The sequence below is a fragment of the Chrysemys picta genome, chromosome 2 (assembly GCF_011386835.1).
Source record: "Chrysemys picta bellii isolate R12L10 chromosome 2, ASM1138683v2, whole genome shotgun sequence".
NCBI classification, from domain to species: domain Eukaryota; kingdom Metazoa; phylum Chordata; order Testudines; family Emydidae; genus Chrysemys; species Chrysemys picta.
In genome coordinates, this window is record NC_088792.1 from 10,098,748 (window position 1) to 10,118,071 (window position 19,324).

Genomic DNA, 19,324 nt, shown 5'->3' on the forward strand with positions numbered 1-19,324 from the left:
TTGAGAACCACGGATGTATCTGCCTATGTAGTTCATTCTGGATAGCCATGAGCTAGGGAGGGAGTTGTTCCTCTATGAGGGTTTATATCTAAATAAATCTGTTCCTGTTGTTCCCTAACCCTGGGTCTGTGGTGTATCCATTTCCCTGGTGACACAACAATACGATATAACACAATGTGTAACTTCAGTATGCAAACTGGAATGTGTAAAAAGTAGAGTTGTGTGAAATGTTCTCAACAAAACTCAGAATCACACGAGACTCACCCGCATCGGGATTCCATTACAAATCTAGAGTCAGAGGGGTAGCCATGTTAGTCTGGATCTGTAAAAAGCAACAGAGAGTTTTGTGGCACCTTTAAGACCAACAGATGTATTGGAGCATAAACTTTCGTGGGTGAAGTGGGTATTCACCCACAAATCAAATTGAAGTGGGTATTCACCCACGAAAGCTTATGCTCCAATACATCTGTTAGTCTTAAAGGTGCCACAGGGCTCTCTATTACAAATCTAAAACTCCTACTGAAGTCCTTGAAAGGTCATTTGAGTTTCACAAACCTTGAGTGAGCTTGGGCCCAGGTTTAAATTATTCTGGGGATTTATTTATAGTTCTTAATTATAGTTGTGTGATGTTTTCAGTTTTGCTTGCTTTCATCATGAAGCGGAGTAAAATACAGCGGTTTTTTGAGCAGGGTTTTGTTTTGAGTTTGGGATTCATGTTTGAACCTCAAATCTCAAAGTGGAACTCAGGGAGGATAGATATGAAATTACATGAACTGAAACTACAAACGCATTCACGGCCAACTCCCTGCAAGGAACGTTGCATGGCTCTAATATAAAATACCTGGCTTCAGAAGTGAAAATGTGAGGTCACTACAAACATGACAAAGCAATGTGAGGTTATACTTTCAGCCCTATTTCTATGCGGCTGCTTCATTTAAATATGCCACCCATTTTCTGTACTCCCAGAACAGTCGTAATTGGCGGCAAAAAAGACAGCCGATAATCCCTAGAACAAGTGCTAACCTGTGTTTCTCTTTGCTTGGACAAGACGGTGAATGGAAGACCCTTGTTACTGACTTGGCTGATTGCTGCTACTATGCCAGTAATCTCTCCAGGGGCTTGGTTTACTCCTTCCGGACGGCCTGCATCAGTAAAGCAGGAATGGGACCTTACAGCAGCCCGTCTGCCAAAGTAAAGATTGGTGAAAAAGACCAAACAGGTAAGCTATTGGGTGGTGGTAGAACATCTACACTATTGCACCTTCTTCGTGTGTACTTCAGGGGAAGTGGAGCATCTCCATTGCCTCCAGTGTGTTTTAGGGTTTTGAATCCTAGGTGCTGTTGTTCACAGATAGTCCCTTAGCTGACAGCGGGATGAGTTGTAAGAACTCCTAGTCTTGGCATCCTGGGGTTGAAACTGTAGATTCCTTGTACAGGAGAGACCACTTAATGGGCTCTCCGACATGCTCATTTAATTCGGGTGCTCGCCAGGGAACAGAATCAGAGTAATGTGTTTCAGTTGTGTGACGTGTGGGCTTAATAGTACACCTATGGAAGTGGTGAAAAGTCCATTGAAATGCTGTGGCCCTGGTGCTGTCTACAAGCCTCAACTCAGTAGTTAATTGATGTGAATTGGTGTTTGCTTCTGTAAAATTCCCTTTGTTCATTTTGGGCTATTTCACTAAGTCAAACTTATCCCAACATAGTTTTTTCTCTATAGTTTAATGCTTTGCTTGTATTGTTGCTTATTTTTAAAGAAATCCATTAAATGACAAGGACTCTCCCAGCAGCTGAAAGCATTCCTCTGAGAATTGAGATAATGGCCTGTCTGGGATATCATTTCTCTTTCCGCCAATTGAAAGGATTCCACTACACCAGAGAAATAGCCCTGCCCATCTCAATGTAATTTACCAATCCTCACCCTGTATGCTTGCCTTAGGCCAGGGATTCCCAACCATTTTCATACTGTGGTCTCTCAATCTCTCCGGAGCCATGCTCCACATTTCTTTATGCCAATACACACAATGCTTCCAAGAAGGTGACATAATGGTGCATACGATGCTCCCTATTCCAGAGGAATATTCAGGAAGAACCAATTTCAAGTGACTTAAGACCATCTGCTTCAGCTGATGAAATGAAACATGGAGTTAGAAGCCGGTTACCAGTCCACAGCCAATGTCTTGCCATTTCATTGAGGGCTGTGACCAGGTGGCAGGTTGAGAACCAGCAGCTAGGCTAATATAGACTAATTGCTCGCCATTTGCAGTGAGATAGAGTAACAAGTTCTTCCATTAGATCCACTGGTCCTCTAATCTGACTGTCTATGTAATAGGCTAGACCAGAGGAAACTCTTCATGGGACATGTCTACACTGGGGCTGGAGGTGGAATTTCCAGCTCAGCTAGACATACCCAGGCTAGCTCTGATTGAGCTCGCGCGCTAAACATAGAAGTGTAGCTGCCGGAGCTTGAGCGGCATGACGAGCAAGCTGCCCTGAGTGCAATCCTGTCAGAGACCTAGGTACATACTGGGGGTGGCTTGTGCCGTGGCAGCTACACTGCTGATTTTAGTGTGCTGGCTTGTTCAGAGCTAACCTGTGAATGTCCACCCGAGCTGGACATTATACCTCCCGCTCCAGTGTCAGCAGCCCTGTGTTCAATCCTGAAGGTGTTTCTTTGCACTAGAACAGGGGTTCTCAAACTTCATTGCACCGCAGTCCCCTTCTGACAATAAAAATGACTACACGACCCCAGGAGTGGGGACCGAAGCCTGAGCCCACCCCAGCCCCACTGATCCGGGCGGTGGAGGGGGGAACAAAACTGAAGCCCAAGATCTTCAGCCCCAAGCGGGGGGCCTGTAATCTGAGTCCCAACACGCAGGGTTGAAACCCTCAGGCTTCCGCCTCGGATGGTGGGGCTCAGGCTTCAGTTTCAGCCCTGGGCCCCAGCGAGTCCAAGCCAGCCCTGGCAACCCCATTAAAATGGGGTCCTGACCCACAGTTTGAGAACCGCTGCACTAGAACGTGATTTGGTGCCTCTAGGGTGAGACATCTCACAAATGTGCCTGCTGGAGTCTGAAATATGGTAGCTGCCTGTCTGCCTCCCTATTGACAAGAAGATACCCAGGGATGACAAAGCAAGGATCTGAACTGAACCCAGTGTTGTTTTCTCTTCTACATCCATGTCTCTCTTTCCCTCTAGCGTTTCAATCTGCAAAGCAGATGTTCCCAGCTGCTACAGAGGGTGAGCGTGAAATAATGGCACCAGCAGAGCCTTTTCCAACCCAGCAAACCTACGCCTTCCAAACAGAGATCAAAAGGTATAAAGGCCAGAAACCCCCAGTTACACACTCAGATGTTCAGGAGAAAATGCTGCATGCGGCTTCAGTTTGGACCCTAAAACTCGGAAATGTCACTTTGATAAACTTACCGGCCACCCACCTGTTACCTGCCCACTTACCACTTTGTTTTAATGAAAACATCTCCAGTACCTCAGGATACTGGGCATTGCTTGGCTGCCCTCCTCTTGTCTGACTTGATATTGCCAACATTAAATGAATCCCAAGCCAGACCCTGCTCAAATGTGTACATTGCTCACTAACTCCATACACGTACTCACCAACCAGGGCAGAGCCCACTCCTTCCAGGTGGATAAAGCTCGCCGTTGAGCACGTGGGGTTCATAGCAATTCAAATCCAATAGCGGGACACCAATTGTAACAGACCCATAGGTCACCAGAATTTCATTGTCCTTATTGTACCCCACACTGTGGTAGAGGAGAGGGGCTTTCCAAGAGGCGGGACGGTGAAGAAGATGGGACCAGTCAGGGCTCACTCCAGGCAAGAGTCCCCATCACCTTGTAGAGGCTGCCCCCAACATTAGCCTATCCCCAAGGAATTTCACATCTGGGAATTAGCCAGTGTCCTAAAAGGTAAAAGACATTGAATCCAAATTTGGGATCTAAACACTGGATTCTTGCTAAGAAGCCCAATCATGTACAGCCCAGCAGTCCTCTGGGCTGGTAAAGGATTCTCTCTTAGGCTCCCTTTACGCTTGTGAGCTCGGGGGCGAGTCCCAGTTCACTGAGACGTATTCGTGCTAGCTGTCATCGAGCTCGCACGCTAGAATAGTAGTGTAGCCGGGGTAGCATGGGCAGCCGTGAGCGGAGTACGTACCCATGGAGTTCAGGCAGGTTTGTAGTCAGCATGGTTAGCCCATGCTGACACCGTTTGTGCTACTCCGGCGACACTGTTTTTAGCGTGCTGGCTCGGTCACACCCCCGGCTCCAAGTGTAATCACACCCATCATTGCACCTGTGCATTGCGGATATTATTCACAGGCATTAGAAATCAGGCTTTTGCTGCTGCCGTTAAAAGTAGCCATACACTTTCACTTTAAGGAGGTGCAGACTTACGGTCTCTCCTACCAGCCCAGCATGATCATGGTTTTCACCACAGGGTCTGGATGCAAAATAAGCAGTAGGATGCTGTTGATTCTAAGGTAGAGCAGAACCTGGCTCAGGCTACCTTGTTCCAAGAGCAGCAGGAGAAGTTTAACTTGCCCTTGTACTTTTGTTGTTCCAGGGGGCGTTTCAGCATCGTCAGACAGTGCAGGGAAAAATTAAGCGGAAATGCGCAGGCTGCCAAAATTATCCCCTACCGGCAAGAAGACAAGCAGGCTGTGCTCCAGGAATATCAAGTCCTGAGGAAGCTTCATCACACAAATATCGTTCAGCTGCAAGGAGCCTACGTGAGCCCCCGGCACCTAGTGCTGATCCTGGAATTGTGCGTGGGGCCAGAGCTACTCCATGGTTTGGCTGAAAGGTACGCATCCCGCCATACCTGCTTTGTTTGAGGCTGGGTTAGCTAGTGAGGCATCTGTACTGTAGATTTTTGCCCATCTCTTCATTCTGGAGCATCTTCTTCCGCCCACGTTTTCCCCCAGGCTAATCTCGTCCTATACTTGTGATACACCTCCTGTACTCCCCTGAAACTCGTTCGGCTCTTCGGCTTCCATGGATCAGCCACAAATCAGTACCTGTGGAGCACCACAGTCTCTTTCCCTCCGCCACCAGAGATGGAGGGCATCAATTATTTTAATGCGTCTGTTAGCTGCCTTGATTCCCAGAGCCTCTTGTTAAATCACAGCTCTCGAGTGGCCATAAAGAGGATTGGTTGGGGACTGGCCCTGCTTTGAGCAGGGGGTTGGACTAGATGACCTCCTGAGGTCCCTTCCAACCCTGATCTTCTATAATTCTGTGCTCCTTCTGGCTGAGCGTAAATCCTACCTTTAAGGTGTAAATGTACAATAGATGGCATGGGGATTGTGCGTGGTTCAGGCAGCCTTTCCACCTATTCCCATTTCTCCTTCCGCCTCCCCCTGCTGGCTGAAAACTGATCAGATGACATCTTATGAGTAAGAGGGCTAAGCCCCTGATCTAAGCACAGGAGCTGTATTCTGATCCCACTCTGCCACTGACTCCCTCTGTAGCCCAGTATCAGAGGGGTAGCCGTGTTAGTCTGAATCTGTAAAAAGCAACAGAGGGTCCTGTGGCACCTTTGAGACTAACAGAAGCATTGGGAGCATAAGCTTTCGTGGGTAAGAACCTCACTTCTCTTGCATCTGAAGAAGTGAGGTTCTTACCCACGAAAGCTTATGCTCCCAATACTTCTGTTAGTCTTAAAAGGTGCCACAGGACCCTCTGTTGCATTCTGTAGCCCAGTCACTTAATTTCTCAGCCTCAGGTTTCCATCTGTATCACAGGCATAGCAATAGTTACTTACCTACCCCCAGTGGAGCTTCGTGAGGACAGGGCTGCCCAGGGGGGGGGGCAAGTGGGGCAATTTGCCCCGGGCCCCACAGGGGCCCCCATGAGAATATAGTATTCTATAGTATTGCAACTTTTTTTTATGGCAAGGGCCCCCGAAATTGCTTTGCCCCAGGCCCCCTGAATCCTCTGGGCGGCCCCGCGTGAGGATTAATGAATAATATTTGTGAAGTATCTGAAGCTGATGAAAAGTGCTGAGTATTGTTGTTCCTGATCATGTTAGGACTTAATGGGAATTTTCCTATTGACTTCAGTGGAAGCAGGACCAGGCCGTTAAAATAGGCAGGAAGGAAAATTATGATTTTTACTGTTTCCTTTACCAGGACATCCTACTCAGAGGTGGAGGTCAGAGACTATCTATGGCAGATCCTCAGTGCAGTTGAGTTCCTCCACGCACATCACATCCTGCACTTGGATCTGAGGTCTGAAAACATGATCGTTACTGAACCCAACCTGCTTAAACTCCTGGACTTTGGCAACGCGCAGTTCTACTCGCCAGACAGAGTCATTACCATGGATAGGTGCATTGACTACATAGAAACCATGGGTGAGTACGGTATGTCAGTGCTACGTCAGCATGGCCTTGGGGCCCCGCTAGATGGAAGGTCAGACTGGGACAATGGTGGGAGCGACACTTTACAGATGTGTTTGAAGCTGCTCCCATTCATTGCCTGGCAGAAGCTCCCGTTGGTTGCCAGCTAACAGGAAATTGGGGTCAGCCTGCATTCTCTTAAATTATTCCCACTTGTGCTATAATGGCGGTTATAGAACTGGATGTTTTTGCAGTGCCCAGAATTCACCCTGAATTTCCTGGTCTGGATGATGCTGGAGTGAATTCAGGCGGCCTGTGTGCTAGCCCTGGCCTGCGATTGGCTGGTGCCGTGGGTAGAACTGAGTGGACACAGCAGCCTTCCCAGCTTGCTTGATCCGTTGAATTCAATGAATTGAATTGGTAACTCCTAAATCTCCCGGTGGTTGATTTAAAATGTGAGAGAACCCTTGTGAAGCACAATGTCTCACCATGAGCGTGGAGGGGCCGAGCTAGTGAGTGTACAGTGGACATGCTGCAGATAGTGGGCACAGTCCCTTCAGATTTTCACCAATGTAACTATTAACTTGAATGGGGTTACTTCTGATTTACACCAGTGTAAGTGAGAGGAGAATCATGCCCATCAAATGCACACAGTGCAGTCACTGCATGGGCAAAAGCAATGAACACAGCACTAGATTGGCAACATACACCTAGTAAAGACAACGCTTTTTAGAGATGCGTTCGTAGGTCTCCATTTGTTTGGCTTCTTAAATGACTCAGGATGTTCATGGGGTGTCATGCATCAGCTCCACTCACACCGCTGTGCCTTTGTAGCTCCAGAACTGCTGTCAGAACAAGGAGCCCTCCCGCAGACTGACATCTGGGCTGTCGGCATCACCGCTTTCATCATGTAAGTAGTTCCCTTGCAAAGAACTAGAAATACTAGTGAATAGTCACAATGACGACACAATTGGCATCACAGAAACGTGTTGGGTTCATTCACGACTGGAATATCGGTATAGAAGGGTATAGCTTGTTCAGGAAGGACAGGCAGGAAAAAAGGGAGGAGGAGTTGCCTTGTATATCAAAGATGTGTATATTTGCACTGAGGTTGAGATAGAAGAGGGAGGCAGACCTGTTGAAAGTCTCTGGATAAGGATAAAAGGGGTAAAAACCAAGGGTGACGTCATGGTAGGTGTCTACTATAGACCAACTAACCAGGGAAGAAGAGGTGGATGAGGCTTTTTTCGAACAAATAACAAAATCATCCAAAGCGAAAGGACTCGGTGGTGATGGGGGACTTCAACTACTCAGACATCTGTTGGGAAAAGAACACAGCAGGGCCCAGATTATCCAATAAGTTCTTGGAATGCATTGGAGACAACTGTTTATTGCAGAAGGTGAAGAAAGCTACTAGGAGAGAGGCTGTTCTCGATTTGATTCTGACAAACAGGGAGGAACTGGTTGAGAATTTGAAGTTGGAAGGCCGCTTGGGTGAAAGTGATCATGAAATGATAGAGCTCATGATTCTAAGGAATGGTAGGAAGGAAAACAGCAGACTAAAGATAATGGATTTCAAAAAGGTAAACTTTACCAAACTCAGAGAATTGATAGTTAAGATCCTGTGGGGAGCAAATATAAGGGAAAAGAGTTCAGGAGAGTTGGCAGTTTTTTAACTATCCCACTGTGTAGGAGAGATAGGAAGTATGATAAGATTATGGTAAGACACCACAGTGGCTTAACCAGGAGATCTTGGAAGTTTTTTAAAAACAAGTTGGACAAACATCTGTCAGAGATGGTCTAGATTTTCTTGGCCCTGCCTCAGTGCAGGGGGCTGGACTTGATGACTTCTCAAGGTCCCTTCCAGCCCTAAATTTCTATGCTTCTATGTATTAACAGTAGTGTTGTAAGCAAGACGTGAGAAGTAATTCTTCTGCTTTACTCAGCACTGATAAGGCCTCAACTGGAGTATTGTGTCCAGTTCTGGGCACCCCACTTCAGGAAGGATGTGGACAAATTGGAGAAAGTCCAGAGGAAAGCAACAAAAATGATGAATGGTCTAGAAAAGATTGGAAAAAAATGGGTTTGTTTAGTCTGGAGAAGAGAAGACTGAGGGGGGACATGATAACTGTCTTCAAGTACGTAAAAGGTTGCTATAAAAAGAAGGGTGATAAATTGTTCTCCTTAACCACTGAGGATAGGACAAGAAGTAATGGGTTAGATTGCAGCAAGGGAGATTTAGGTTGGACATTAGGAAAAACTTGCTAACTGTCAGGGTGGTTAAGCACTGGAACAAATTACCTAGGAACATTGTGGAAATTCCATTATTGGAAGTTTTTAAGAACAGGTTAGACAAACACCTGTCAGGGATGGTCTAGATAATACTTGGTCGTGCCTCAGTTCAGGGGCTGTACTAGATGGGCTATTGAGGTCCCTTCCAGTCCTGCATTTCTACGATTGTGGATTGCATCAGTGGAAGGCAGTTTTAAATCCACTAGGGTTTCAGAGGAGATCCACCAGCAGAGATGCACTAAGGGCCTACTGCATCAGTTCAGAATAACCAGAGTACAGCAGCATTCCAGCCGCATCCCTCCTCCCTGGCGCACCCCCAGAACCCAGGGTTGTGAAATAGAGTGGTTTAAAGCTGTCTGTGCTGACTCTACACTCCCTGATGGGCCGATGGGCTGCCTTTATAGGCCCTTTGCACAGCAGGATTGGTGTCAAGAGGCCATGTTGCAACACAGAATCAACCCACACCCACCTTTTGTATATGGCTCAGCTCTCCAATAAAACTCAACCAGCGCAAGCACATTAAAACTACACTAAGGGCAGGTCTACACTGCCCGCCGGATCGACGGGTAACGATTGATCTATCAGGGGTCGATTTATCGCGTCTAGACTAAACGCGATAAATCGATCCCCGAGCGCTCTCCCGTCGACTCCGGTACTCCACCACCGCGAGAGGCGCAGGCGGAGTCGACGGGGGAGCGGCAGCGGTCGACTCAGCACCGTGAAGACGCCGCGGTAAGTCGATCTGAGTACGTCGACTTCAGCTACGCTATTCTCGTAACTGAAGTTGTGTATCTTAGGTCGATTACCCCCCCACGCCCAGTGTAGACCTGGGCTAAGTAAAAAGGCAAACAAAGCATTCTAATTAAACCCTTCCTCCGATAAATCATCTCTTCTTCCATTTCCTCTTCCCATACAATGCTTCTCAGCACAGGTGTGGTCTGCTTCCTCGCGCTAGCACAGCACTTCCCAGGAGTGCCTAGAAAGGAACTGGGAACAGAAAATTGCATTTACAAAGAGGCCTTTCCCCTCACGTGTCGCTTTACCCTCCTTTTTTTTGTTAGGCTGAGTGCCGACTACCCCCTCAGTTCTGAGGTGGCCTGTGACTTTCCGAGAATCGCCAAAAAAGGGAAGGTGAAGCTTACCAGATGCTACGCGGGTCTGTCTGGGGGGGCCGTGACATTTCTTCAAAGCACGCTGTGCGCAAATCCCTGGTAAGAGGATGTTTGCTTTGCAGCATGCAAACTATGCAGAGCCCAGTTTCTGCTCTCTTCTCCCTTTCTCTAGCCAGCTACCTAGCTTCCTCTCACTGCATGTCTCCATCTGAGCCAGATGCTTGTTGATGCTCTAGCTCTCTTCCTATCCTAGGGGGAGGCCGTCGGGATCGGAATGCCTTCAGTTTCCGTGGCTCCAGGAGACGGGTTTGGATGATAGACAGCAAGCGGTGGTCACTTTCTCCACCGCCAAGCTGAGGCGTTTCCTAGCAGAACGGGAGAAGAAAAGGAGCCTGCTCTGTTCAAAGTATGGGCTGATGATTGCACAGTGAAACGGATGGGAACACGGTGAAGAATAGATTCCCCCATCTCACCCCGCATGCCCTGACAAATGTGTGCACTGGGGGTTTGGTACCTAAGTGTCATTTCTGGTTACAGACCTGCTGCAGTAAACCAGTGACCCTGACGCCTTAGAGAGAGATTTGGGTGAGCAGCTCCCATTCATGAGTGAATGGGAACTGGATCTCTGGGTGGCTTTGAAAATCCTTCCCTTAGTGTTCCAAGACTGCTCATAATACCGCTCAGTGACCTCCCCACAAGTTCCAGCAGCAGCACAGAGATACCAGACTCCCAGCCACTTCATGAGCCTTTCAGACGTGACTCCCTGCAATAACAGCAGCCTCCGCTTCTGATCCCCGGTGCTCACGTGATAGCCAGGTCTTCTAGCCGGTCTCTCAAAACCATACGGAGCCAGTAAAAGATTTCCCTTGGAATATAGCACTGAGTTGGGGCTGGGGTAGAGGAGGTCTTGAATGATAGTGCCCCAGGATGGAATCAGAATATATACATCTTCGCTGTTTAAAAAAAAATCCATTGTGTGGTTATCAGATGAAATGTAGTGTGTATGTGTGTGTGTGTGTCTTCTAGGCAGAGTTGTAGGTAACTGGAGCTATAAATAACATTTGTTCAATAGGGCATCTGATGTGTCTGTCACATAGTAGCCGGGGCTAGAATTCACAGAGACAATGATAGGGGGTGCAATGATAGCTCAGTGGTTTGCGCATTGGCCTGCTAAACCCAGGGTTGTGAGTTCAATCCTTGAGGGGGCCACTTAGGGATCTGGGGCAAAAATCAGTACTTGGTCCTGCTAGTGAAGGCAGTGGGCTGGACTTGATGACCTTTCAAGGTCCCTTCCAGTTCTAGGAGGTAGGATATCTCCATTAACTTCTTTCTAAAAATTTCTAATTTCAATCAGCATGCACCGGTGACTGGACCCAGTGTGTAACGTACCTTGGCCTTGTTCACCTATGGCTACCACAGTCATCCATGGGGACTGAACCCAAGACAAAACGCAGGCCTCTGCCACTCACACTGAGAGAGAAATCTTTCCTCTGGAAGTAGCAGGCTGCTAAGACAGCCACTAAAGGGAGGCACAATCACACTCAGTACAGGAGCGTTACGTGCACCATCTGCACATTACTACAGACGAGACTGTAACTGGGACTCTCATGGTGCATAGACAGTAACTGTCCCAGGTAAGCCTCCCTCTCACCAGGCCAGAAGGAGCCATGCTATGTTTGTGTCCAATAGAAGTCAGTCTTGCATGTACCTTGAACAACAGGAGATACAAGAACAGCCATTTGTGGCCATCTTCCTGCTCATGCAAGAGAAAAGGCACTGATAGAGTCTTGCTTTTTCAGTGGAAGTCCAAATTAGCCCTTTGTATGCTACTCCTATGAATGGCTCAGATCATGCCATCTCAGACACAAGCCAATTGTTTCTGCTATGTGCTAATAGTGTGGCAGAATGTATAGCATGTATCATTAAGGGGTCTACGCATGCCCCTGTGCATTGTGATATATGCAGCATTGACTAAAATCCTCTAAGGACTGATACTCACTGTGGTTATAACCACAGTGAATATGAGCTATGGGACATGCATTTAAAGTCTCCAGTCTTTATGATCAGAGGGCAAATATATCAGACACCTAGTAGCTTAAAGCAACCCTAACTTGCTTTATCTGAATCTGCAGTCTTAAAAATGCAAACCACGCTGTTAGGAATTCTATGCTGATTTTGCAGTACACGGCCTTGACATATTGATATGGGCTTCCGTAGGGTAGGTGGCCCCTGCAGACAGAGACTTGGCACAGTTAGGATTTTAGAGCAAGGCATTCTCTCACAGGAAGGACTCAAATGAGCATGCTCCAAAAGAAAACTTTTGTCCACACCTGAGAGAGACTGTTCTGAAGCTGCAAAGGGCCATACTTTGAGCCTTGAGGGAGTGGTTCACTGCAATGAACTCACTACTCTGCCTGGCTTGCTGTCGAAAGTGACCTGTGCATGCTACCTTTGTTGGCAGCACTGTTCTGTGTCTGTGGGTACAGAGGAAACGCCCACTCATTGGGTGTCTTTTGTAGGAACAGCTCTGCCGCTGGACAGACACCAGTTCCACAGATGCTCGGGGGAGATGCAATAAACCCAGGAATCTGCAGTGATGAAGTTAGGGTAATTTTTCCTTAATGCCTACCATAGTCTTTTTAATCAGCCACACACAACACACGCCTTTTCACTGAAGCAATCAAAGTAGCACAATGTTTTCCATTATGATTCTTCTACACAGCAAAGATCACTTATGCTAGACAGTTTGTTAGCCGTGCTTGCCTGCTGCTGGCTATTCCAGGTATGTCCGGGTGTCATGCACCTGCCATCCCGCTGAATGTACGAGACACATCCAGGCAGAATGTGCCTGTTATGCTGCTGAGAATTCTGGGAATATCTAGGTGGAGCACAGCTGTTGAATGTGCTTGGTATATCTAGGTAGAACACACCTGCTGAGCTGCTGAATGTGCCAGGTGTGTCTAGTTAGAATGTGCCAATTATGCTGCTGAATGTGCTGGGTGTCTCTAGGTGGAACACCTCCCCATGCTGATGAATGTTCTAGGTGCATCTAGATGGAACACCCTCATGCTGCCGAATGTTCTAGGTGTATCTAGGTGGAACACACCACTGTACTGCTGAGTCCATGCTAACTCTTCCATTATGAAAGATGTTAATAGAAAATCATCAGCCCAGCAGGTGCACTGTAATCCCAGTATCACATGAGGTTAACCCCTGCTTTAACTTAGGCTCCTGTTGGTACTAGCTGTACGGCAGTCAAAGGCACATGAAGCAACAAAGACCTTGACCTCATTCAGTACAGAATTGGTCTAAAGGCATTCTGCCACTTGGGCGCCTGGGCTGTTGATTTGTAGATCTTCTGATATATTTGGGAGATGTGGGAACAGAGTTATTGGAAAATGTATTTCAGTTTGATTTCTAAATAGAGGCCACAACATCTTGGAGCTTAGTGTCTTTCATGGTGTCTAAAACGTGTTGTGGATTATTTTCATTTATATTTGATGGTCTTAGCATTGTTTTTCTTGTGTGAATATAATCTCTGCGTTTATGTGAACTGACTCATGTATCTATTGGTTCTGGTGTGGTCAGTTTATTGCACCAAATACCATTTTGTGACTTTCATTACGAACGACGTTTTGCTCATAGTTCTGTATCCAGAACCATTAATGGGGATGGGGGAGGGAAATCCGTTCCTAATGTGCTACCGTTTCATAAGACCGTGAAAGTGTGATAGTGTTTAAATGGTGACAGCCTTTCCAGTCATGTTTAATGCACATTGGTAAGATCCTAAAATGCATAACGCTAAGGTTCCTTATGATGCCAGTACAGCAAGCAGCACAGGAAATGTGACTGAAACTGGAGGATGTTTAACTAGACTGGGGAGAGCAGACACAGATTCAACAGACAATGAAGCTTTGAATTTCAAAGTTACATTGTCGCCATAGTCCAGTGTAGGAGAGAGTGTTTAGGTCTTAGGGCCCAATTCTGAGTTGAGTTCCACTGAAGCTAGAGGAGTTACTTTGGATTGATATTGGTGTTACTTAGATCAGAATCTGGCCCATAGGTTTTCAGGATGCTGTCTTCCCTCCAACTTAATATCACAGCAATCAGATGTACTTTAGTTTGGTTTGATTTTTAAGGTGGAGAGGGGTCAATTTGTCAAGGACAAACCCATTTAAGAGTACAATTTTTAAGGTGGGTTAACAAATATCAAGACCTGGGCTCATATCCCCTTTCTCTTTCTTATGCAATTCAAATTAACTGAGTTTGCTTCTCTAATTTGCATGCGTTTTGAACATGTCAGAAGTCTTTTGTGCACTCAAGACTGTTTTGTTAAATAAACTATTTTGACAAAGAAGTTAGACCATATTTTTTGCTGTTATTCTTTTCCTATAATAATAGTACTGTAGCTTCCAGGTGTCTCCATCAGACTCAGGTCCTTGTGTTCTAGGCACAGCACAAACACATCCTAGCTGGATGCATGCTTAGTTCTTTCCTTGGGACGATTCCTGCCTTCAAATCATTTTGGTTGCACCTCTTCATATTCTTTCTATTGGATCAACATCATTCAGGTACCACGGTGCCCAGAGTTGAATGCAGCGTACTAGTCTCTCCATTGCCAGAGAGAGAAATACTACCAAGTCCCCATTGTGTGATGCAATGCCTTTGGACGCCAGCCCCAGACCCCATTGTTTTGTTTCATTTTCAAGTCACAGCATTTGCTTGAAATAAGGACTCATGCTCCTTTCTGGCTCCTTTGCCTGAGCCTGCAGTGAAGCCAGAGACCTGAGGACAATCTAGTAGCTAAAACTATTGTGACAGACCCAGACCAGTGGGGTACAGGAGTCTGGTAGAGGGCAAATATACTGGTCACTGGATGAGTAGTTTTCTGTTCCCTGAGTGACCAGAGCAGGGGCTGCACTAGAGTAATCAGGAACCTGCTAGAACCAATTAAGACAGGCAGGATAATTAAGACACCTGGAGCCAATTAAGAAACTGCTAGAATCAATTAGGACAGGCTAGCTAATCAGGGCACCTGAGTTTAAAAAGGACCTCACTTCAGTTTGTGGTGTGCATGCGAGGAGCTGGGAGCAAGAGGCACGAGGAGCTGAGAGTGGGAAGACAGATTGCTGGAAGACTGAGGAGTACAAGCATTATCAGACACCAGGAGGCAGGTCCTGTGGTGAGGATAAAGAAGGTGTTGGGAGGAGGCTATGGGGAAGTAGCCCAGGGAGTTGTAGCTGTCGCGCAGCTGTACCAGGAGGCACTCTAGACAGCTGCCATCCACAGGGCCCTGGGCTGGAACCCGGAGTAGAGGGCGGGCCCGGGTTCCCCCCAAATCTCCCAACTCCTGAACAGACACAGGAGGAATTGACCTGGACTGTGGCTTCTACCAGAGGGGAAGGTCTCTGGGCTGTTTCCCAACCCACATGGTGAATCTGTGAGGCGAGAAAATCCGCCAATAAGTGCAGGACCCACCAAGGTAAAGGAGGAACTTTGTCACACTATGTACCCTGGGAAACAATCCTCCAGTGGTAGGGAGGTGGGATGGGTGACATGATCTCCATATCCTGATTCCATAACCAAGTGTTTCACAACAGCCTCCCTACCAAAACGAGTAGTGGCTTTGCTAATGAGCAATCTGAAATGTGTTTGAACTACCCACCGAACCCATAGCTTGGCCTGGATATTACTGAGGGCAAGAGCTGTCTTCTTGACCCTCTCATATTAGATGTAACAGAGTACCACATAACTTCTTTGCCAGAAGCTGGGACTGAGTGACAGGGGATGGATCACTTGATGATTACCTGTTCTGTTCATTCCCTCGGGGGCACCTGGCACTGACCACTGTCGGAAGACAGGATATTGGGCTAGATGGACCCTTGGTGTGACCCAGTATGGCCATTCTTATGTTCTTATGAAGGTGGCTGACTGTGAGATTAGACCCTCTGAACATTCATAACTATAAAGGAATTCTAATTACAACACTAGAGGGTATTTGGAAAGAAGTTTTATGACTATTCTAGACACTCAGAGCTCTAGATTAAATCAACCAAATGGATCCAATAATGAGAGAGGCAATTTACATTAGTTCAGAAGGAAATATTTACATACAGGAAACTATAGGAGAAAAAGTCATAATTCAGACCTCACTGGTTCTCCTTCAAAACTGAACTACAAATTGTTGCATGATTAGACTCAATCCTCAATCGCTCCGCCAGTGTTGCCACGCAGCTCCCTTTAGTCCAGCAACCACACTTCATTCAGGTTTGATACACTGGCCTGCAATAAGGGAATAAGTCCCCTACTTAGTGCTACCCAGGATCTGTGATACCAGGGTCTCTACTCCTCTTTGCCAAGGTTCTTCCATACGCAACTCCTCCTTTCACCTAGAAGTCCAGCTCACCTGAGCCTGCTCCGTCATTGATTCTCAGTTTTGTTAGCAGACAGTTTGCCTCCTGGACACCATCCCCTCACAGATGCAATCCCATTACACCCTTGTGACAATGCCAGCAATTGCTTGCATGGAAAACCAACATTAGGAGAGGATTTTATGCCCTGTCAGCTGCACATCATGGGACACCCTTCACCCCACAAATGGAGAAACCCACTCATGAACCCAACCAAAATCCTTGTCTGCTGCTGATGTGAAATTCCTGGTGGAGACTGAAGGGGATGGCAGGTTTGGCATGTCTGTGCAGATCAGGCTGGTTTCTCTCGGCCTCTGTCATAGCAGTTTTCACTCCTCAAGCCTTATTTAAATCTACATACACAATTACGAGAATGTTGCTTATGCTTTATGCTGAAGTTCCATTTACCAACAGTTTATAAAATGTGTTAATAAATGATTAAAAGAGGTTTGAAAAAATGGGTCATCAATTGTTAAAAGAGTCCAACAGGTCAACAAGTTGCTTATAACCAGCTGTAACATCTTCTACAGATGTGCTTGTGAGTCCTCTCTAAGAGGCAGGATGGCCCAGTGGACCAGGTGTGATTCGAGAGACCCATGTTCAGGTCCCTACTCAGGCACAAATTCCACGGGTGGCTTAGGGCAAGTCACCGACTCTGTGCCCTCAGATCTACAGAATGGGGACAATAGCACTTCCCAACCTCATGGGGGCACTGTGAGGATAAACATTGTGAGTTGTGAGGTGCTCCAATAGGACAGGGATGGGGGCCAGCTAAGCGCCTTAGGGAGAATACCTGTTGCTCGTCAGCTCTGCGGGTCTTTTTGTTCTGCGTCTGCACAACGCCTGGCACAATGGGGTCTGTGACTGTGGATCCTAGGAGCTACCACAATACAAATAATAAATAAATAACAATATGATTGTGACATGTTAGTCACACACATGAGTCATTTACACCCTCTGTAAGCCATTCACACACACACAGTGTGACCAGAGTGCCTATCTCCATGCTGGGACAAGGGGTTTCACTTGGCCACAATCTCCTCTCCTCTAACCCTCTGCAATGGCCTTCCTGGTGCTCAGCACAGGCAGGGCTTCCCTGGTGTGCATCTTCTGGTGAGTGGTGAGGCCGGAGCAGAGGCCGAAGCGCCGCTGACCCTGGGGGCCCGCGAAAGGGCCGCTCACTGGTGTGGATGCGCCGGTGCCAGAAGAAGTTGGAGAGCTGACTGAAGCTCTTGGTGCACTGGCCGCAGCTGTAGGGCTTCTCACCTGTGTGGGTCCTCTGGTGCATCATCAGTACCCATGTCTGCAGGAAGTGCTTCCTGCACTTGAACGGCTTTCTCCAGAAGTGGAGGGTCTCGTGACGCTTCAGGTGGATCTTCTCCTTGTAGCTCTTCTCGCACACACCTCTCTCCTGACCCGAGCGGCCCTGTGCTACGTTTATTGAACTACATTAATTGCTAGCAAATTTACATACTCAAGCCACTCAAGAAGCTGATTTTCTTGGTGCTGGTTGAGTTGATTTTGAATGAAAGACATTTATAAGGTAGTTATTTTTGTCTGGACTGATCTGGGCTACAGATGTTGGGAGAATGCGGTGTTGCTTGGACAGGTCATCCTAACATCAAGAGGGTTGCATAAGGCCATCATGTTATATAGAAAGATAGCAAGAAATACATCTGCCAACTGTGGGGTTTCATGTGTTTTCCTTTGAAGCATGTGCGGTAGGTCACTGTTAGAGATGAGAGTCTGGACTAGACAGACCATAGTTCTGATCTTGTCTGGCGATTCCTATGTAAATATTCATCTAGTCTAGGAAATAAAGTGAGGATCCGTGAACTGGATCCACCTAGAGAAGGCTAAACTAAAGAAGAGTAGCTAGATTGGACCAGACCTGCTGGGACCAAACCCGCCAGGTAAGCCTATTTAACTTTGCAGTTTGTCCTTTGTGGGTTAGAGGTCTGTGGATACCACTGTGTATCAAAGATGGTTTACTTAGACACTGAGCGTGTTCCACAATACAGCTGTGTTCTCCTGAAATGTGTGCCTTAAAGACATGTGTTTCACTGTCGGTCACTCAGTGTGTCTGTATAGTGCAGAAGGACATCAAAGTGAAGTTTACTGCTCTGGGTGCGCAGGGGGGTGATTGGTTCCAACTCCCCTTTGACAGCTATAGAAATTATGCAGAAAGAGTCAGAAAACACTCTCGCCTCTCCCTGGCGGTGTGCTAGCAGAGCCCTGTTTTGGAAAGAGGTGGGTCTTGGGGAACATCCATCCAGGACAAACTGAAAGTAGGGTGGAGATGAAGGCAATTCAAGGCACACAGTCTAGCCGTTTAGGCTGAAAGTGCAGGTTGCTGTGGGAGCGAGGAAAGGAAAGTTACTGCCTAAAGGAGTTGAGGCATTTCCTACCCTAAAAGACTCCATTAGGGAAGAATACAAAATACCAACTCGCTCCCTACCCAGAAGCGCTTGCATGAAAAATGCCAAACCGCTTGGCTGGTTGTTTTTTGTTTGTTTGTTTGTTTGTTTTTCAAAATTCCAAAGTCTTTCAGTTTTAAAAAAAAAGGTGTTTTGGATGTTCCCTCCCCCCGTTCCCTCCCTCCCCCCGTTTTCTCTCTCCTCCCACCATCCCCTTTCCCCGGTGCTGCTGCCAAGAATGAAACACTGAAAAGAATTTGGCTTTTTTCATGGAAAAAACTGAAAATTTCAAAGCATTTTTTGGTTGAAAAAAAATTCCTGGTGACAAATTCTGACCAGCTTCTGTAACCCCACCCCCTCACTGAGCTCTCCTTCCACCGGGAGCCGGCACAGGGCTAGGCAAAGGGGCTGGGGGCTAAATGGGAGGAATGGTGTGCTTACCAAATCACAACAAACACCGCAGGGAGAGGCAGTCAGGATAGCTGCTCAGAGAGAGCGGCTGGTCGTCAGCTCTTAGCCAAGCAGCTTGGAGGAGGTGTGGATTGTTACTACTCACTGAAGGAGGGGGTTTCTGAGCTTTCTTCTTCCAGCGAGTCCTGCTGATCCTTGGCCCCTGGTGCTCCAGCCTGCTCCATTTGGGATAAAATGTTCAGTTTGGTCCCTGCATAGCCTGTTAATGGGGGAAAATCAGGCTACGTTGTGTTGCCGTACGGCTACCGCTGCTAGCGTCCCATTCTC

The 19,324-nt window shown here is 47.1% G+C and overlaps 1 protein-coding gene across 2 annotated transcripts in view; it reads left to right on the plus strand.

Moving 5' to 3' along the window:
* The window catches only part of LOC135981239 (obscurin-like), a 34,716-nt gene extending 20,600 nt beyond the window's left edge, over positions 1-14,116 (plus strand). For both annotated transcript variants that reach the window (XM_065582598.1, XM_065582599.1), the window contains 7 exons: positions 1,049-1,219; positions 3,199-3,316; positions 4,580-4,819; positions 6,147-6,370; positions 7,190-7,265; positions 9,709-9,858; positions 10,013-14,116. In XM_065582598.1, coding sequence (XP_065438670.1) covers positions 1,049-1,219; positions 3,199-3,316; positions 4,580-4,819; positions 6,147-6,370; positions 7,190-7,265; positions 9,709-9,858; positions 10,013-10,190 — 1,157 coding nt within the window. In that variant the 3' untranslated portion in view covers positions 10,191-14,116. The remainder of the gene's footprint in view (positions 1-1,048; positions 1,220-3,198; positions 3,317-4,579; positions 4,820-6,146; positions 6,371-7,189; positions 7,266-9,708; positions 9,859-10,012) is intronic.
* The last annotated feature ends 5,208 nt before the right edge of the window (positions 14,117-19,324 follow it).